The sequence below is a fragment of the Callospermophilus lateralis genome, chromosome 1, assembly GCF_048772815.1.
Source record: "Callospermophilus lateralis isolate mCalLat2 chromosome 1, mCalLat2.hap1, whole genome shotgun sequence".
Taxonomy (NCBI): Eukaryota; Metazoa; Chordata; class Mammalia; order Rodentia; family Sciuridae; genus Callospermophilus; species Callospermophilus lateralis.
The window spans coordinates 199,274,984-199,295,757 of NC_135305.1; the positions used below are offsets into that span (position 1 = coordinate 199,274,984).

At 37.8% G+C, this 20,774-nt stretch overlaps 1 protein-coding gene across 3 annotated transcripts in view; it reads left to right on the top strand.

Annotated features, from left to right (window-relative positions):
* Stac (SH3 and cysteine rich domain) overlaps nt 1-20,774 on the top strand; it is a 142,315-nt gene that overhangs the window by 91,179 nt on the left and 30,362 nt on the right. For all 3 annotated transcript variants that reach the window (XM_076869016.2, XM_076869027.2, XM_076869036.2), the window contains exons 4-7: nt 523-604; nt 2,102-2,217; nt 9,225-9,303; nt 19,466-19,530. In XM_076869016.2, coding sequence (XP_076725131.1) covers nt 523-604; nt 2,102-2,217; nt 9,225-9,303; nt 19,466-19,530 — 342 coding nt within the window. The remainder of the gene's footprint in view (nt 1-522; nt 605-2,101; nt 2,218-9,224; nt 9,304-19,465; nt 19,531-20,774) is intronic.

Below are 20,774 nucleotides of genomic sequence, written 5' to 3' on the forward strand. Positions count from 1 at the left end.
TCCCCTTCTCCTTCTTCAGTGATCATTCTCACAAGCCAAGAAAGATCACAGATGAGAGATCACAAACACAGAAGAGAATCCAGAAAGAATAGGAGATGATTCTGAGGAAAACTCTTCAGATATGCCTTTAGGTCTTAGGGTCTGCTTTCTCATGCCCAGGACTTTATGAATTTAATAAAGCACAATCATAAACTGTGGTAAAGGAATGCAAGGCAATCCCTATGTCCTGGGAGATAATGAGTGCATGGCACACAGCAGAAGCTGCAGTACACAGCAGGGGGAGAAGAATCAGGATGTCAAGCCAGGGCCAAGAACTTGCTATCTAGATAGGGCATAACTTGCTATTGCCATTCATCTTTTTGTCCTCCCCACTCTCCTTTCAGCAGTGAGTTATAAAATTAATAGGACAAGTCAGCATCTTAAAGGGAGACACCAACTGGTTTTATAATTTTAGGACTCAGGTGATTTTCTCCATCTCTTCGATGAGATTAAGTAAGACCCTCTTTCTTATTCTCTCTCCAGCCAAAGGGGTTTCGGCGTTACTACAGCTCCCCCTTGCTCATCCATGAACAGTTTGGATGCATTAAAGAAGTCATGCCCATTGGTGAGTTGGACATTCATGAGTTGAGCTGGGTTTTGAGCTGCAGGGTCTGTAATAGGTACTGTCCTCCAAGGACTTCCAATGGCATTTGCCAGTAAATGGATGGAACTGGAGAATATCATACTAAGTGAAATAAGCCATCCCCAAAAACCAAAGGCAGAATGTTCTCTCTGATATGTGGATGCTAACCCATAACAAGGGAAGGGAAGATTAGAAGTTCATTGGACTAGACAAAGGGGAATGAAGGGAAGGGGGGTTGAATAGGAATAGAAAAGACAGTAGAATGAATCAAACATATCTTTCCTATCCTTCTATGTGAATATACAACCAATGTAACTCCACATCATATACAACCACAATAATGGGATCCTAATTGGAACAAGTTATGCTTGTTCTATGTATATGTGATACGTCAAAATATATTCTACTGTTATGTATATCTAGAAAGAACAAATTAAAAAAGTAAAACAGTGGCTGTCTTTGTTTGGTGGCTGCTTGGGTTGTAATTGTTTTGCTGGAGGAGAAACAGAAGGTGGACCAAATTCTTCAAAAAATTTCCATCCTGGTGAAGTTTGAAAAACACTCATGTCCCAAAGGCTCCTGATATGCTTTCTCAGTCATGAGCAGCACGGAAGAGTGGCAAGATCATGGGGCACTGCTTCTCAAAGACATGTGCAGAGCTGGTGGCCTACTGTTCTCTGCACAAATAACTGGATCTGTTAGATCCTACAAACTGAGAAGGGCAATCACTGTTTTCATAGTTGTTGTGAGACAGATAGATAGATAGATGGATAGGTAGATAGATAGGGATAGATACAATATATAGTATCTGATATGACAGTATATCTGATATAAATATGACATATACTGAGTATACACTATAATCAATAAGTATAAAGTGGGAACTCAGGAAATATCAGTTATTCTTAAATGAGGACCTAAATAATGCCCTATATTTATAGATATTCTGGCTTAGATTTCTTCTTTTATAATACCTTTCAATTTTCTTCTTTTTTATTTTTTTTTCATTCTGTCTCTAAAAATCTTGACACCTATTTTTGCCTTTTTGGCTGGACAGGTTTTAAAGTAGAAATTTATAAACTGGAAACCTTTTAAACCTTTATGAAGCCTGGTAATTTCAAATCCCTGTGGAAAAACACTTGCCCCCTGCTGCCAACATTGTGTCTCAAGAATGTGCCTTAGGGAGCAGAGCCTCCCTCTGGAGTCCTGGGGATGGATCAGGAAAGAGGAAAACCAATCACTCAGGGAAAGTTTCAGGGCAGAGTCCTGGCTGGAAGTTCTGGGTGCCATGGTGAATGTGCACATGGTGGTGTGGAGGTCACGTCTGTGAGGGAAGCTGGATCTTCCCCAGGGCTGCCAGGTCAGCTGCAAAGAACCTGCTTCTCTTCTCGGAGGATGATAACCCAGGAGTGATGCGTGGTGGGCGGGGTGGGCCCTCACCGGTGAGCTTTCTCAGAAAAGCTTTCTCTTCTGTTGCAGCCTGTGGCAATAAGGTGGACCCTGTCTACGAGACCCTTCGCTTTGGCACTTCCCTGGCCCAGAGAACGAAGAAGGGCAGCTCTGGCAGTGGCTCTGATTCACCTCACAGGACCTCTGTAATTGTCCTCTCCGCCCCCTCAGTTCACTCATGGTGTCTCAGGCAGGGCCAGCCTCAGGTGCAACAGTGTAAGGGATTTCACCCAAATGTGCCATGAGGATGATTCTTCTGAGAGTCAGGCTACCTCCAAAGGGTAACTCAAAGTGCTCTGGGCCACTAAGGGCTGACTTTCTGTTGTCAACGCCCAGGGCACATTTTACTTTTCTGCTCAACGATCATACTCTTGGCCTCATGACTTTCCCATATACCGGTTTTGGTTTTTTGTTTTCGTTTTTGTTTTTGTTTTATCCTGTCACCAATATTAGATGGTATATCAGTCAACACTTAAGAAATATTTGGCTGAGTCAGACATGGTGGCACACACCTATAATCCCAGTGACTGGAGAGACTGAGGCAGGAGGATCCCAAGGTCAAGGCTAGCCTCAGCAGCCTAACAAGGCCCTAAGAAATTTAGTAAGACCCTGTCTCAAAATAAAAAAATAAAAAGCAGGGCTGGAGATGGAACTCGTGTAAACACACCTCCTCCAGGTTCAATCCCTCCCCAGCCCCCCCCACCCCCCCAAAAAAAGAAAGAAAGATAGAAGGAAGAAAGGAAGGAAAAATAAAAGAAATATTTGACTCAAACAATGGGCAAAAACAGAGAAGGTCTGGATGTTTGCATTTCTCCTTCTAGCTTTATCCCAGTTAAAAAAGATAGCTATTTCTCATATTTTCTCACTCCTTTCTAAGACAAAGTATCCCTTGATTTCACAGAAAAATGGCCCTCCCTGGAAATGCTCGATCTGTGACTCAGTAGAACCTCTCTCCAAGGGACACTAACCCTCCCAAACACCTCTTTTGGTTCATCTGACCTAAACTGACTATTTAATGTATTTCTGTGCCCACCCTGTCTCTGGCTCTCCCATTCATAATTTCTATAAATGGCCCAAGATGCCACACAACTCTCCAACCCTTGCTGAAAGCCACCATCCCTCCTAAGAAATGGCAAGGACTTTCAAGTGCACATGGCCATTCAGGAACGCCTGCATAAGGTTGCATAAGGTTGCAGGACTGGGACTTTAGGGCAGGACACAGATGAGCCTCCAAACGGTCTACCCCTCTGAGTCATCATCGGGTGACTAGAGGAGGAGTAGAAGGCAGAGCACATACCCCTGGGGGTGTCCTCAGGGCTGAGCTGAGGCAGCTCCCTCACTGGCTGCAGGTCTATTCGTAGGATAGTCTGAGACTCTAGGCAGGGAGTGGGAATGTGATCAAGCCTGCAGGTAGATGAATTTGTGGGTCTCTGATGCTACCTGGTCGTTCTAGAAATCAATTCACTGAAAACTCTGTTCTTCAGAAACTCCACTGATTTATCTCACTCAAATAATTATAAAATAATTTTTAATCTTTTTCCTGGCTCATGCATAACACTTATGCTAATGAGTTTTTTCTTTTCCTTTTTTTTTTTTGCAATTTAACACACACAAATAAAGAGCCCACATTTACTAATTTTTGAAAACCTAACCAATAGAAGAGAAAGTTGAAGGTGGTGGCATTATTTTACAATATACCTGAATATGCCTTATGCCATTTTATTAAAAATAAGAACTTAGGATATATATTTGTTCAGGATATTACAATAACCATGCCACATGAAAGCTGAAGGATTTCATAGTAAGATGGAAATGTTTAGCTTCAGAAGACACTGCCTCAAAGCAGTGAGGATATAATTTGTGACAGTTTAAGATACCTGAATCCCTATGATCTTTGCAGAGAGATTATTATCATTTGGCAGTTTAGAAGATAATTTTAATTCATTTATTGAATGAATAATTAAAATTGTGCTAAATGTAATTTTGAAAATATATAAAATGTATAGGAATAGAATTTATATGATAGTCATGCATCATATGCACTTTAATCAACGACAGACAACAGGTATGGTGGTGGCCCCATAAGATTATAGCAGAGCTGAAAACTTCTTATGGCCTAGTATTTTTACTGTGCATTTTCTATGTTTACATACACAAATACTTATCGTGGTATTAAAATTGCCTACAGTATTCAGTACAGTGACATGTTCGTCAGGTTTATAGCCTAGAAGCAATAGGCTACGCCATATTGCCTAGGTGTGTATGGGCCATACCATCTAGCTGTGTGTAAGTGCACTCAAGAATGTTTGCACAATGACAAAATGCATTTTTCAGAACATATCTCTGTTATTAAGTGATGCATGGCTCTACATAAACTTGTTATGGCTACATGGGTAAGGTAATGATAATATAATGATAATAACTACATAAAGTATTTGCTATGATATAATAGTATACATAAAGAATCTAGCATAATAGATACTTTATGTATACTAAATATATACATAATTTAGTATACATAAAGTATCTATGTATAGATAGATACTGGAATAATTTGCACTGAATAAATGGAAGTGGTTGCTGCTTTATTTTCACTGAGCATCTAAGCCTTAGCTGGATTTCCTTTAAACCTAAGTTATGAAGTTAAACAAGGGTGTCATCCATTCACAAGGATTTGAAAAGAGTATTTTCCAAAGCCCTCCTTTGACAGGGCCTATGCCCAGGCTTTGTCGGAAACCCATGACTCATTGGAGGTTCTGCTGTTCTGCTCAGCTCATCTTCTCTGACTCAACTTCCACTTGCTCTTTAATTTGGACTTTTCCCAGGGATCTGCTTTTGCTTGGTCTTCTTGTTCTACATGCTCTTCCTGGTTGATCTTTACATTTCTCTTTTCTAATCATTATCACTAAGCTTAGATATTTCCAGTCCTAACTTTTTGCCAAAGCACCATGCCAGTCCTACAGATACTGCAACATGAGCATATCTAGACTGTTCTTGTGCTCCATTGGTGATTATGTTTCATGAGGCAGAACTCAGAAATATGCATCTTAATAGCCTTTCTCTGTCACCAGTTCTCAGGACTTGAAACTCTTTATATCTCACCCAGATTACAACAAAGAAATATTTATGCTACTTTATTCATTTTGAGTGTAATCTTAGCAGCATCTCAAGTTGTATCATCCCTTAAATATGTGCACAATTTTCCTAATTAAAACACTATTGAGTCACTTCTGCTGGAAGGACAGCGCCCAAACTCTTCAGCATGGCTGATACAGATGAGCACTTGAGAAATAGTTAAAGAATGAGAAAGAATCAATAAGGGACTCTTGATGGCAGGATCCTCTGGGGTCCACAAACACTTAACTTCTCACATGCAAGCTCCCATGATACAAGGCTTTTCTTTTTTTTTTCCTTGAATTCACCAAGCTCTTGACATCACATCTTAGAAAACATTGCTCTCTACAATTGCAATTCTTTAAGATATAACTTGATTTCTATCAAATAAAAAGTAGAGTCCCCAGACCCCCTCAAGCATGACCAGCCATTCCCTTCCACAAACTTTCAAGAGCTCCTTTCTTATTGGATATACTTGATTACACAGTAATTATCTTCTTTTGCATCCATTTCCTTAACTAGATATTAAGTGTCTATACATCAGGGGCTCCTTCCTTATTTACCTCACTACACTAGGACCTTGCAGGGTCTCCGGCACATAGTGAGCACTTGAGAAATGGTTGAAAAATAGAGAAGAATTAATGAGGGACTCTTGAAGACAGACCTCAGAATCTTCCAGGGTCCACATAACACTTCATTTCTCACAGCCAACCTCCAGGAACAATTCTCTGAAAAGCCATGCTCTGTCTGGTCACCCACACGTTGTTGTCTCTAACTCTGCAGATAACATCCCCCAGAGCTTCCTGCTTTGGCTGGGCACCTCTTCCCTGTTCCCTGTTCTCCCATAGCAACTGGTTTATATAATGCTTAGTAATTTTTGCTTTTTTGTTTAATTGTTCTCTCGCTTTTCCAATCACCTCTTCCACTAAGACAGACCTGCTTAAATGCAAGCGCTCTGTTTGCATTTTATTTCCAATATTTCTTATATCTGTGATTCTCAAACTTTGGTGGGCATCAGAATTCGATGGGGGAACTTAATAACAACACAGAAGAAGAGTGAGTTTTATCAGTAACCCAGATGATCCCAATACCCACCAAAATCCCAACACCCACCAAAATTTGAGAAACATTCAACTGTCCATTACAAATTCTCACTAAATCTATGGTGTATAGAAAAAAAAATGAACAAACACCAAACTCTCTAAACTTCTAAAGAAGGACCTAAAGCTGGCAGTAAATTTGAATTAAGTACTTAAGTTTGGTTCCAGGGAAATCAGCCCTGCCAGCTCCTTCCTTTTTCTTTGTCTTATTCACAGTTGCTCTGTGTGGACAGCTTTAAATCACACACGTACAGCAACCAGAAGGGTGGATCTAAAGCTTGGAAACAAGATCAAAGGATGATAACCCTCTGCCAGATCCTATTGACCATATCATACCTTTCTCAAGGGAATGAGAAGGACCTGCGCTGCCAATGAGTGGCTTCCCCCAGAGCCACATAGAGCTGGTTTGCAGCCCGTACCCCTTCACCCATTGTCCCTTACAAGTCAAGACTTTTTGTAGCTACCACCTAGCAAGCCAAAAGAAAAGCCCAAATAAAACTGATCAGAGTGAAGAGAGACTTCTTTCCACTTTGACCTGCATTTTGACCAGACTTGCATTTTCTCATGTCTCTGATGAGAGCCAATATATCCTCATTCCACTCCAACATAAGCATTTCCCACTCTTATATGAGACAGGCATTCCAGAAAAGATAAATAGAAAGCCAAGGTGAGGCAAGGGTGGAGAAGAGGCTCCCCAGGGATGACCTTGAACTATCCATATAAAGAGTAGGTGGTTGACTTCTCCTGCAGTTCTTAGCTTTACTGATCATAATGACAAAGAGACAGACATCCTTAGACACATTCCATAGTTTGCAATGAACACTTTAGCCTTCATTTTTGGCTAACTCTAAGAAGCAGCAAAACCATCAGAGGAATAACTGAAGGATGCTCAGTTCGCTTTCATCTCTAACAACATTTGGACCCTGTAAACTGATTTTAGGAGCAAAAAGCACAGTTTCTGATTGTGTCAATAGGGCGTCATTCCTCACTGTCCAGTTATTCTAGTACTGATTCCATCAGTAAATATTTCTTGGAGTCTTGCTTATTGAAGGCATTGTTCTGAAAACCACAGGGAGACAAAGAAAAATCAAATTGTACTTGAGTATCTGTCACCTCACTCTTTTCCCAGAGACCAACTTGCCTCTGTAGAAGAAAACAGAGACAATTGATTGGTACTTTAAAATGATTTTGCTTCCTTCCTGCAGGGTCAAGTGATAATGAACTTCAGCCCCTTGCCATTCTTTAATGCTGTTATGTCCTAAAGCTAACTCATTCCCACATAGCAAAGCTTTGTTCTGCAGGTTTATTTTCTTCCAGGGCTGAGGAGGCATTTGTTCTACATTGTCGCCTGATGGTTTTCCAAATCGTTATGTTTTCAAAGAATGTTCTAGAATATAAAAAGCTTGATGGCTTTGGGGAGGCTTTGGTTTTTTTGAAGTAACTTTAAAAAACGTATTCTGGTCAGTTTGTGAATAATCTCAGTTTCATAAGATTAAATTGAAATAATGGAATTCCCTGTAAAGCATTTGTGTGTAGAAATCATAAGCCTCAAAAAGAGCAGGGTATGAATGATGAGGACCTTGTGCTGGGTTGTTAGGTTTCTTTCTCCCCCTTGTGTTTTCTTTTGTTTCCTTCTGATGTATCATGAAAGTAAACTGTCTGGAAAAAAAAAATCTTCAAACTAAACTGTAACAAAACTCTGTCTTGAGTGAGGCTTAAGCAACTTAGCAAGACCCTGTCTCAAAATAAAAAAATAAAAAGAGTTGCAGACATGGCTCAAGGGGTAAGCATCCCTGTGTTCGATCTCTGGTACCAAAAAAAAAAAAAAAAAAAAAAAAAATCTGTCTTGGAGGATGGTTTTCAAGTGCTCTAGAGCTGATGAGGAAAGTAGGAAGGTGAACTTATCTTGTTCCACTCCAATAACATGTAAACAAATTATTTTTTAGAATGTGACTTTTCTCATCCTCTTGGAAGAGGTAGACAGGAGCTAGGATATCTGATCATGTGAAAGTGGCCATAAGTGGTGTGCTGGTGAATGTTTAACCAACCAGGTTAGAGTTGATCCTGAATTGTAACATGTGCCAGTTCCCATGGCCATGACCAATCTGATATGACAATGCGATAACCCTGAAGGCTCTCACCAGCCCATGCAGCCAACATATCATTGGATGGAGCACAGTGCTTCAGAGCTGAGCTCTGGAGGCAATTCCAGAGCCTACTACCCCACCTCCCACTATTTATTAGTTGTGGGACCTCCAGGAAAATCACTGTTTCTGGGATGCAGATTTCTACCTGAATCTCTCATAGGATTATTGTAAAGAATAAATGAGATGATACATGCAAAATACTTAAAAACAGCACATGGTAAGTAATCAAGAACCATTAACTAATTGGAATGCCATTGTTGCTGTCTTTATTATTTCTGAAACCTAGATGAAAGAAGGACTATGCCTTCTCTTCTTTAAAACAGGAAGAATAAACATTACAAAAATAATTGATTTTGGCAGCAATGTAAATAGCACTTTATTCCTACCTGAGTAGTCATCCTTCAATAGTGCATCTGGTTCTCTATACTTAGTATTTAAAGCTCACCCACACAAAGAGTTATAGTTTCATTGAGATTTTTTTTTTAAGTGACAGGATATGGGCAGGAATTCTGATTTCTCTCTGTTGTCTCTTCCTGGGAAGAAGCTCATCCAGCATTCATTGGGCACCTACCAAGGCCAAGCCTGAGCCTGAAGGGAGGCACATGAGGACCAAGAGGGGACACACAGCCTTCCTGAAGTTAGCCATCAGAAAAAAAAAAAAAACACCGATAATTGTTTTCCCAGGCATTGTGCAAATTCCACCTTAGCTTTTCTACTGACATGAAAACCACTGCTCAGTTGGCCCACTGATATAACATCGCTCATTCTGTTCTGTTTCCTCTTTCCTTCAAGACTTCAGACCTTGTGGAGGTTCCTGAAGAAACCGATGGGCCAGGAGACGGGTATGACCTAAGGAAACGCAGCAACAGTGGTAAGTGACATAACTGTCCCAGCACAAATGGGAACACATTAGTCAGGATTCAGGTAGAGTCCATTTCCAGTCCCCTCTCTTTCTCTTCTAGATCTAGAATCCAATCTGGAAAAATCTAATATCAGTATTCTGGAAGGAAACGGGGCATAGTTCCTGGTCAATTTCAGACACTTGATTCTGACACCTCCTTGAATTCTCCTACCTTAGGGGCTTAGCCATAGTGAGGCTCAGGAGTCACTTCCAGACCTTTCTGTGACTGTGTTATTTCCTCCCCTGTCATAGATTCTATTAGAAAACTATACTACAGAGCAACTACTTTGCACTACATCTAAAGTACCTGAAACAGGTGAAGGAGAGGCATCAGCGAGGGGAGCTTGCTCCTAACACATAGCTGCTACCTAGCAGAGATGACTAAAACTAAAAAAACGAATCATACAATCCAAACATTCTTAATCAATACTATTTAATCCTCTAATAGCTTAAGCCCTTGTTACAATAATTTCTAAAACATTCATTAAATTCCACATACATAGTATTTTTCATTAAAATCATGAAAAAAAATCTCTTAAAGATTAAAAACACACAGCCAGACCCTTATATTACATTCTCTGCAAGCCATTTTTGACAACCACTACCATTTAACCTTCACTCATTTATTGAAAAAATGTTTGTGAAGCATTTATAATCACCAGCAAAAATTCAGCAGTCATAAAACCTATCCTCAGGTTGCTCACAGTCTAGGGAGGCTACAGATCCTGACCTAGGTTGAGTTGAGAGCATTTTTGTGGCGGAGTGAGCTCCTCCAGGCTTCAGTCCCTGTCTGCTGAGAATGGAGCTGTGCTGCCTTGGGTAGATGTTCCACATGAGTAGTCACCCCGCCTTTTCTAGTCTGCAAGCAGAAGTTTTGCAATCAATACTGCCTAGCTGCTTTGGCAGCAGCATCTTAGGAGATATTGCTTCGACAGCCTTAGCTCTGGAAATTCATTTATGTCTCTTCTCTAGTTAGGACTGTGTCTGTGTGGGTCCCATAAAGCACAATGTGCTTAGCTACCCCCATGACTCTCCTTCCTAAATAAGCATCAGCACTCACCCTGGGCTTGCCAAGCCCACACACATCTGCTAAAGCTCACTGCTAGGGTGAGGATTCTTTAGCATTACATGGGGAAAACACTACTTTAGATGGATGCAAACATTGGTTGAGCACTTAGCAGTGCCATTAGAGAGACACATTAGAGGGTGTTGGCTGCCAGGGGAACCTCCCAGCAGGCAGTACCAACTGCAGGATCAGCCTAGCCCCAGTCCATCTGGCATTGCAGGTCCAGCAATATAATTTGGTTAGTAACCCCAGCATTCAGTATCTGAGCAACTAACTCACCAGAGACTTCTATATAGACCCAAACGTGCATGTTCAGGCTTCAAGTCTGGTCATCCACTCAGTCCAAGTGCCTTCATGCTTCCCCTGATGCTCTTCCCACCAACACCACGGATGTCCTTCTCACTACCACTGGATATTAGGTCCTTGGTGCATCCTTGCTCTGGAGGCAAAGCATTGCACTTAATAATTGTGTGACCTTGAAGTCACACAATTATAACGACCTAGCCTTTCTCCTCCTCAATCACCTCTACTCTGAAATGAAAATAATGGTAACGCCAAATCCATAGGATCACTGTGACCTTTGAGTGAATTAACAAATGTAAATACCATCTGTAATGGTGAGGATGCCAAATTTCATCTTCAGCATTAGGCTTTCCTGCTGCCTCCAGATCCTGATAGCCTACTGATCATGGCCCTCTGGATGTAGAATAGCACCTTAAAGCTGTAACACACAAACTTGACTCTTGATGCTCCCACCCAGCCACCGAAATGAGCTCTTTCCACAATCGTCTCTGCTCAGTAAATAGGAACTCTATCAACCCATCCATCAGGCCAGAGTTTTTGATATTAGGTTTGACTTTCATTTCCTCTCATACCTCATATCCAATCTGTCAGGAAATCCTCTCTGCAGCTTCTCAGACTTATGCCCAGCAAATGCCCACCATTTAACTCTGCCTAAGCTACCCAGATCTGGCTCTATTCATTTTATGTGGTAGTTAAGTCCTGTATTTACCCTGAGGATTTCTCTCCAAAGGTGGTCTTAAGGAAATTTTGTGGTATGAAGAGCTACACTTAGAAATCATCAACATGAAGCATAGTTGCTATTAACGAAGTCATCATGAGGTCATGAAGGGTCAGAGAATTAACTTAGACCAAGCGTGGTTCCTGGGCCAGCAGACAGAGTACCTCTTAGAAGAATTTTAGAAATGCAGACCTATAGTCATCCAGACCTTCTGAATCAGTATTTGCATATGGGTCTGTGGTTCATATGGTCATTAAAGTTTGAGAAGTAGGATTAGAGGTCTTTTAATCTAACTCCCTCTCCTCCAATCTCACACACACACACACACACACACACACACACACACACACTCACACACCATACAGAAAAGAAAACTAAGCTTCAGAGTATCACTCAAAAACACAGTTGGTTGTTTTCCATCCCTTCTATATTAAGGGGCAATTTCACAGCCTTATTCAAAGAGATCAGTTGAAAGAATTTTGTAAAATACAAACTTTTTAAAAGCTTTGGAGAGCAATTAAATATTCCTTTGATCAGCAATAGCTTTCTTTACAATATCCCCTTGGAAGCTAGGGGGATTAATTATGTAGCAGTTTGCTTCAAATATTTTCCTTTGACTGATTTTAATTCCCTATCAATGCAGTTTGAGAAACAACTGGAGGATATCCCCAGCTCATGTAGTCCAGTTTCCCAAGGGTTCCATCAGTCATGGCAAGAGGGACTGGCTTTCTAGAAGTGGTATCTGTGAAGCCAATGACAAATGGTTCTGCATTACATGTTTCATTTATGACCTAAAAAAATATTTCACACAGGTATTATTTCTTCCAGATCTCTGAAGTACCTTAGAAGCATATATAATTCATCCTAATTTCTTTACTTCTAAGAGTGTAATCTGTTTTTCTCTCTTAAAAATTATCTTGAGCAAGATTGAGATTTTCAGTTATTATTTTCAACACTATTCTTGAATGCATTATAGACATAGAGTGGAAAATTTGTTGGTCTTCACCTTTGGCTTAACTGTTAGAAACTTCACTAATAATAAAGTAATAAGAAAAGAAGAAATATCTGGGCTGCTTGTCTCAGCCTGAAAGGCCAAATAATAATTTTACTGGCTGCCTTCAATAATTGCATTTCAGTATGACTGTATGTGATCCCAGTTTTCCTGGAAGAGAAACAGAGAAAGCAGGACATAAGCAATACAAATTCCTAGAAATTTTCTTCAAAAAGGACTGGGTTAATCACATCCATTTGAGGATATTACAAAACCAATATTACCTCACTTTGTACTTAAGCAAAGAAGTTTTGCTCAGAAAGAGAAAAGGCAAGCTCAGATGTGGAAAATTTATTCTTGTTTTAAGCATTCATAGGCTCTAGATCTCAAAGTTGTCACCCTTCTCCCCCAGAATATTTTAATGGCTCAGTTGACAGATACCTCTGATTCTTGTCCCCCTCCAGTGAGCAATTCCTAAATTGCAGATGTAAATATTTATGGTATATTTCTGCAATACATACTTAGTCTCCAGATCAGGTAATGATGTCTTTAAAAGTACGGAAGATTCTCTTTTCAGCAATATGGAAGGTTGGATACCCAGATGATTTTTTTCCCTGTTTAGCACTCTTAAAACTGTTAAGGAAAAAAATTTAAAGAAATTTCTAGATAATGCACTGAGAGAGCTGACAACAAAATAAGACAATTCCTTAGAGTCTAGAAGTGACAAGAAAACATGAATCTAGATGAACTCAGAGATATAAGCAGGTGAAGGCTTATATGTTTATTCTGCACACACCTGGAGCCTTCAGTGTAGGTAATAAAAGACCCCCCATATGAACAATGAGGAAGAAAACTGGGTAGTGTGCAGGATAACAGGATGGAAGAGAGGCCCTTTGGAAAAATGCTGACACCGCAAAAGGCATCCTTCCTGTCACTAGCAAAAAAGAATGCCTTCCAGAGGAATATGTGCATCAGCCTGAACTTAGGTGGAGAAGGAAAAGGAAAAAAAGAAGAACGGAAATAGGGGAAGAAAGAGAAACAGAGGGAAGGAGGATGGGGGATGGGAGGGAGAGAGGAAGGGAAGGAGGGGAAGAAGGGAGGGAGGGAGAAAATAAGGAAGGAAGGAAGCGAAGAACAAGTTCTTCCTACTTGGGTTTTAGGGACTGAATCTATACTACCAAGATATGCAAAGTAAAACAATATGAAATTCTTGTTTAATTTACCTTAAAATGCCAAAAGCAGTACTGTATCCATGTATTTAGCTGAGGTAAATGTAAGCTGTCTCTGAAGGAAGAGAATTTAAACCCACGTGTACATGAAAAGTAATTTATTTTGTCTGTATTTTTCTTGTTTATTTTCTGGTTTATTTTTCTTGTTTATTCCCATGGGAACTTTAAAAAAATATTTTCCTTTCAAGCTTTCCACTTTCTTAAGTTTTAGATATTTATTGATAGTATATAGGTCATTTAAAAATTTGGTCTGAAAAACCTTGGTCTTTTATTGCATTGAAATCGATTTCATTAATCACTGGTAAATTTGAATTACTTCCTAAATATTTTATTTTGCATCTTCTTTATGTCCCAAATTTTCTATGCTTTTTCTTCTATATACCTCAAAAACTTCCCACAGTAGACTTCCAAAGAAAATAAACTAACAAAAAAAAATTACCAAACATGAGAAAATGAGCCACCACTGGTGAGAATTATCAGGAAAAAAACAATTTTATTATCAGACTCTCAAGAGATTGTATATATTGAAATTATCAAATAAAGAAACATATAGCTATTTAAAATGAACTAGAAAAATGTAATAAAGGAACACTAGACTATCAAAATTAATAGGAAAATTTGAATAGAAACTAAGTAGACCCTCTAAAAGTTTATAAGTAAAAATGTGATTGATAAAGTTAATAGCATATTAGACACAGCTAAAGAGAGAATTAGCACCCTGAACTATAGAGCTAAAGAAATTAGATTATATCCAGGGAAACAAAGCAGTGGAGTTTCTATGAGAGTAAAAGAGATGTGGAAGGTGAGTGAGAAAATTTCAACATGTATCTAATTGACATATTAAAAGTACATAGAAAGAGAATAGAAGTAAGAAAGTGTTCAAGAAGATACTGGAAAATTTTCCAGAATTATTAAACATCTTTCCATGAACCAGAAATCTATGCCTAACCACATCTTAGTGAAACTTTAGAATTTCAAAGACAAAAGACAACATTAAGAACAGACAAAAGAAAACATTATATACAGGTTGAAAGATGTATTACAAACAAAGGAATGAAAGTTAATTGGCAGGTTCTTCTTAAAAATCATACCAGGTGCTAAATAAGGGTGACACACCCTCAATATGCTGAAAGAAAAGTGACTTTTACCCAGAATCACAAATAAAGTAACTCAATACAAACACTTAGTAGCAAGAAGAAATGAAGAGCAAAGAAAATGTTAAACCTGTGGTTAATTCTAGACAAACAGTAGCTACCTTAAAAAATATTGTTTTAAATGTTGCTAAACATTATTTAAAATATTCACTATCCACTGCCAGCCTAAAGGAGGAAATGCAAGACTTACAGAAGGATATTCCTTCAGGAGGAAGCAGCACTAAAAGCAGTCTGAATCAAGATGAGTGTGAAAATATCCCAATAAGCACATTTTGGATATAAAAAAAATTCATATTTAAATTGACAATGTGTATTCAAAGATCCTCTTCTCATTCAGGAGGAGATTAAGCTATTTCACTTTAGATTTTGTTTGAATTCATGTCATAAAAGTTCCAAGACAACTACTAAAATAACAAAAGTATATTAAAATAGAAAGTCAACAAAATTGAATGATGAGGAGAAAAGAAAGCCAATCAATTCAAAAGAAGGAAGGTGGGAAAAGGGGGAGGAGGTATATAGAAGAAAAAGCATAGAAAATTTGGGACATATAGAAGATGTAAAATAAATATTTAGGAAGTAATTCAAGTTTACCAGTGATTAAAATCAACCCAATAAGTTTTCCAGACCAAAGTTTTGAATGACCTGTACACTATCAATAAATATCTAAAACTTTAAAAAGTGGGAAGTTGGAAAGTAAAATAATTTTTAAAGTTACCATGGGAATAAACAAGAAAAATACAGGCAAAATAAATTACCTTTTATGTACAGAAACTGGTGAGGGTAAATTGTTAATCACAGGCATATATTAAACAAATAAACAAAAAACTCTTGTAGATATTTAATATATGGGGGAAGGTGAACTTTGAAACCAAAGAAACAGTTACTAAGTATAAAAAGCATTATTTCACAGTCATGTTCATTTCATCACAATATAAAAATTTTCAACTTCTATATTCTCTACTTAATGCATAGCCTCAAAATGATAGAAACTCAAGGAGAATTATTAGGAAAATCGGTGTTCTTATTATCAGAGAATATTAATGCCTCTCACTCATTGGCAAGCCAGATAGACAAAAAGATTCTGTATGGATGGAGAGATTTGACAACTTGACAAGCCTCATCTAATGGACTTCAAAAGGACACTCAACCTAAAGAGTGCAGGATTTACACCCTTTTTAAGAACACATGGGACAATAATAAAAACATATTACCTTCAAGGCCACAAAACAAGCCTCACAAATTTTAAGTCATTAGATATTATAGAGAGCACATCTTTTTATCCACAATACAAACAAGATAAAATCAATACTCAAAGAGATAACCAGGAAAACCAATAATTTTGGTAAATTAAAACACACTTTTCAAAAGTTCATGTGTCCAAAGGAACTCATGATGAAAACTGGAATATATTTGAAATTAAGGAATGACCCAAACACTATATATCGTAATTTGTGGGATAGCATTAAAGTTGTGACTAGAGTACTTAGCTTTAAAACAATTTTATTAAAAAGCAAGAAAGTCTAAAGGATAATAATTTGAGTATCATACGTAAGAAGTTAAAAAATGAAATAGAATAAACCCCCCAAAAGGCAGAAAAAAGAGAGGAAATTATTAAATTGCAAACAAAGATCAATGAATCCTGAGTGTTTTTGTAAATAATAAAACTTACCACCAATAACAATTTTTAGGTAACAGAAAGAGATGAAACATAAAGCAATAGCAAAAAGGGGAACATAACACAGATGGAAAAGAAAATCAAAGAATGTCATAACCAGAAAAATTCAAAACGTTTTCTAAACCAGCTGACATCAAAAAGAATGGATTTGGAGAATATCATGCTAAGCGAAATGAGCCAATCCCCCAAAAAAAACAAAGACTGAATGTTTTCTCTGAGATGAGGATGCTAATTCACAATAAGGGTGGGGCCTAGGGAAGAAGAGCGTTCCTTTAGATTAGGTAGAGGAGAGTAAAGGGAGGGGAGGGGATCTGGGGATAGGAAGGAGTGTAGAATGAAACAGACATTATAGCCCCATGTACATATATGACTGTGTGACCAATGTGATTCTACAACATGTACAATCAGAAAAATGAAAAATTATACCCCATTTATGTATGACATATCCAAGTGCATAAATGCGTTCTACTGCCATGTATAACTAATTAAAACAAAAAATTAACTTAAAAAAAGAAAGATATCAATGACTGAAGCCTGACTCAAATAGAAAATGTGTTTCTACTCCTTAGAGAAACAGAATTAGTATTTAAGTTTTTATACAATAAAAACACCAGGCCCAGATAATTTCATAAGTAAATTCTCCCAAACACTTAAAGAATCCACAATGTCCACATTACATAAGCTGCTTCAGAGGACCAAAAAGCATCAAGGAGAAAGGGCAGCAGCATTCTCTAACTTGGTTTATGAGGCTCTTACAATACTGACTCCAAAACCAAACAAGGACGGAGACAGGAAAATCACTGTCCAGTTTCCCTCCTGAATATAGATGCAGAAATCTAAAGCAAAAATCCTAGGAAGCGTCATCCAGTAATGTTTTTTTAAAGGGTTTTGCATAATAACAAAGTTGGATTTATTCAAAGGACCGAAATGTGGGTCAATGTCAGATAATTCAGTAATGTAACTTGCTGCATTACCGGGTCTAAAAAGAAAAGCAAAATAATCATTGCAGAAAACAGAGGAGGGCAGGGGCTTCCTAGGCCTAGAAAGTGAAAGAGGAAGTGAGAATATGGAAGAGGAAAAAAAAAAAAAGTCCTTTGGGGATGAAGCCAAAGCTAAGATTCATTTTGTTTCTGTAATATTAGAAAACACACCTGCATGGTGGACATGTTCTTTGAACACTTTTCATGGGTGAAATGAATAACCAAGTCATTTTCCTTAGAGGAATTTAAAGCACCAAAAATAAAGGGTATGTGAGATCCATTTTAGTTAAACAGTTTACCAGACTTTTCTCTCCTCAAATCAAAATCTTAGAAATGGCTCAGAGGAATAGATTTTGAAAATCATTTTGCGACCTTCCCATTCTGCTTGCAGCCATGTATCCAAAAACACATTTAAGGTCACTTTAAACAATTTTCAGCACAGTTCACAAAAATGGTCCAAATTGAATCAGAGGACCAGATGGATATTTAATTTAAAAAGTAAAAAAAAAAAAAAAATGAAATTATAATATTGCAAAATCATTGAACATCATGTATATACATGATGTAGTTCATCTTTTAAGCCTCAGACCAGAATTTTCTAGGAAGATTTTCTTTCCATGTTTCTATAAAAAATATTTAATATTATTTTAGAAGAATCTAGTTTTATATGTATAGAATCAAGTACTTGCAGCCGGATTTCAGGTAATCACAGAATACCAGTAAAAGGTATGGCTCTTTTTTAAACTTTTTAAGCACCAAGCTGAGCGGTCTAGCACTGAGGCTGACAGAGTCCCTGGAATTGAGCTGATCTTCCAGGTACAACAAACCAGAGTGCGTATGACTGCATATGGGCTTCTTAGGCACACTGGAATTGCATCCATAAACTCTAGAGCTATAAACTGAGTAGAATAGATATTTAATAAACTTCAGGACTTTTACAGGGGCTCTTGTTCTGACGAGTGTTTTCCACTTCACTGTTGTTGAATCTATTTTAAGGATAGTAAAAATTGTCAGTGCACTTATGAAATAGGTTTAGAGCTTTCCACCATGTGCTTCGCTCTTTCTACTGATATTTTCTTTATGATCTGAAGGGAAATAAGGAGAAGAATAAAGCAGTGATGTGTTATTTTAAACGTCAAGTCATCCAAGTGGTACATTTAGACTGTGCAATTCTGTTGTATACATTTGGAAACATTTGCCATATTTTTAAGGAAGACACATCAGGCCACACTGCTGGTCTCTGAGGTAGATTTGGCAGATCAAACTAACTAAGGCAGAGCCCCCTCCCTCCATCAGGAATCTCCCACAGCTCTGTATATGTACAGTGGAAACACCTCTCTGTTATGAGAAGGCAAAATCCAACACAGTAACTACTCTATCAAAATCCAACACAGTAACTACTCAATTGTAAAGGAAGAGAAGTATACATTCCAAGACTACACTAAAGAAAAACCAAATAATAGTCCCATGTGTTGAAAGCCAGAGATCAAGGAAATAATTTGAAGTTTAAAACTAAAGCTTTAATCTGTAAAATAGAATATAGATGTCATTAAGGGACTAGAATAAAGATATTTAATACAAAGAATCTGATATTTAGAAAAGGTTGTTAAAAATACAAATAATCGGATGCTATCCCACCCACCGTCCCATTAACAAGTGATTTGATATATCCAACAAAGATTAGAGACACAGTTTCTGCTCCTCAGAAGAACACTACCAAACAGTTACAAGTTTTCTGAACACTTGGTTGCCCAGCAATGCAAGGAAACGAGCTAGCCAGGTGTGCACAGAGGTTGTGGGAGTGCAGAGAAGGTGCTGCAGAATGCTGTGTGGAGAGTCAGGGGGTGTTTCACAGAAGAGAACATGAAAGCTGGATCACTAAGGATGAGGAAAAGACAGTGAGTAGTGAAGTAGACGCTATGGTGCATGGAATAAATAAACCAATATCCTTTAGGCATGGTTCCCAAATGTGGTGACTGGATTCATAAAGCACCTGCTTTCTCTTGTCTCTTTCAGTGTTTACGTATCCAGAAAATGGCACTGACGATTTCAAAGACCAAGCAAAGAACACAAACCACCAGGTATTTATGGAAAGCACAGAAGACAGATCAGACAAGAGCACTTAGATCAAACTGCAGGTCACCACCCAAGTGGGTCATGAAATCCATTTAGTGGGTCCCAGGATAGCATTTTTAAAGTATAAAATAGCACAATGCAGCATAATGTGCCATGGGATAGTAGTATGGATTAAATAGAAATACCACAGTGAACAAGAGGAAAACAGGATAAGTACTGTGTTGTATCTTTTATTTCTGTCATATTGTTATGTATGTTGACATATAGTACATGATGTGTGCATTATAGAATTATGACTATACTTCATAGTATATAAACAATTATTCTATTTTATATGCTTATTCATATGTATGTGTATAATTATAATAAAGTAGAATAATGTGATATAAGGAAACTGAGCTTTAAATAGCAAACAAAATCATAGGTAAGAAGGGAACATATAGTTGTGTGAAATTTTCATGTAATTATATACATATATAGTATATATTTATTATTTATGTTCAAATGTAGTATGTAATTATATACCACAATATATGACTTTAACTTGTCTTTATAAAATATAAATGTCTCTAGAGCATTAAAATTTGGTTAATAATAATAGCTAATATGTATGTGACACATATAAGTCTCTTATACTCTCTAAATTGCAGACTGTAAGAAAATCTACCTAACAATTCTGTGAAGGTCAGTTGTGCTAACTACCTAACAATTCTGTGAAGGTCAGTTGTGCTAATGCATATCCATTATGCCTGGCACATAGTAAACTATCAAAATGGTACTTTTATTAGGATTATTGCAAAATTTCATAACCAGTAGAGGGTGGTACCTGATATAAACTGATGCCCAAATCTATGCTTTTTCCTCAAAATCAATGAGCTAATTACCAGATAAATAAACCTGGTATCCTTTGATACACTTAACACTAGCTCTCAACTAACTGATAGAATGTCTGTTTTAGCAAGTGAGAGTTGTTAGTTACTGTTCACAGGTCCCTCTTTCTTTATAGAGAATATTGCCATTCCTGGGACCAACCCTGTGACATTTTTCATGAACAACTATATCAAAGAAGACAATCATACAACTGTATCAAGGAAAAGTGTAGTATTTCTGACAATGAGTTCCAAATAATTGTTTTCAAACTTTTTTATAAAATCTTCCTCGGTTAAACAGAATTAAAAATAAACCTAAGGCTGAGAGAAAGTCATTAATAATGGCTACCTGTTTTAACACCTAAGATCCGTACAGTGAT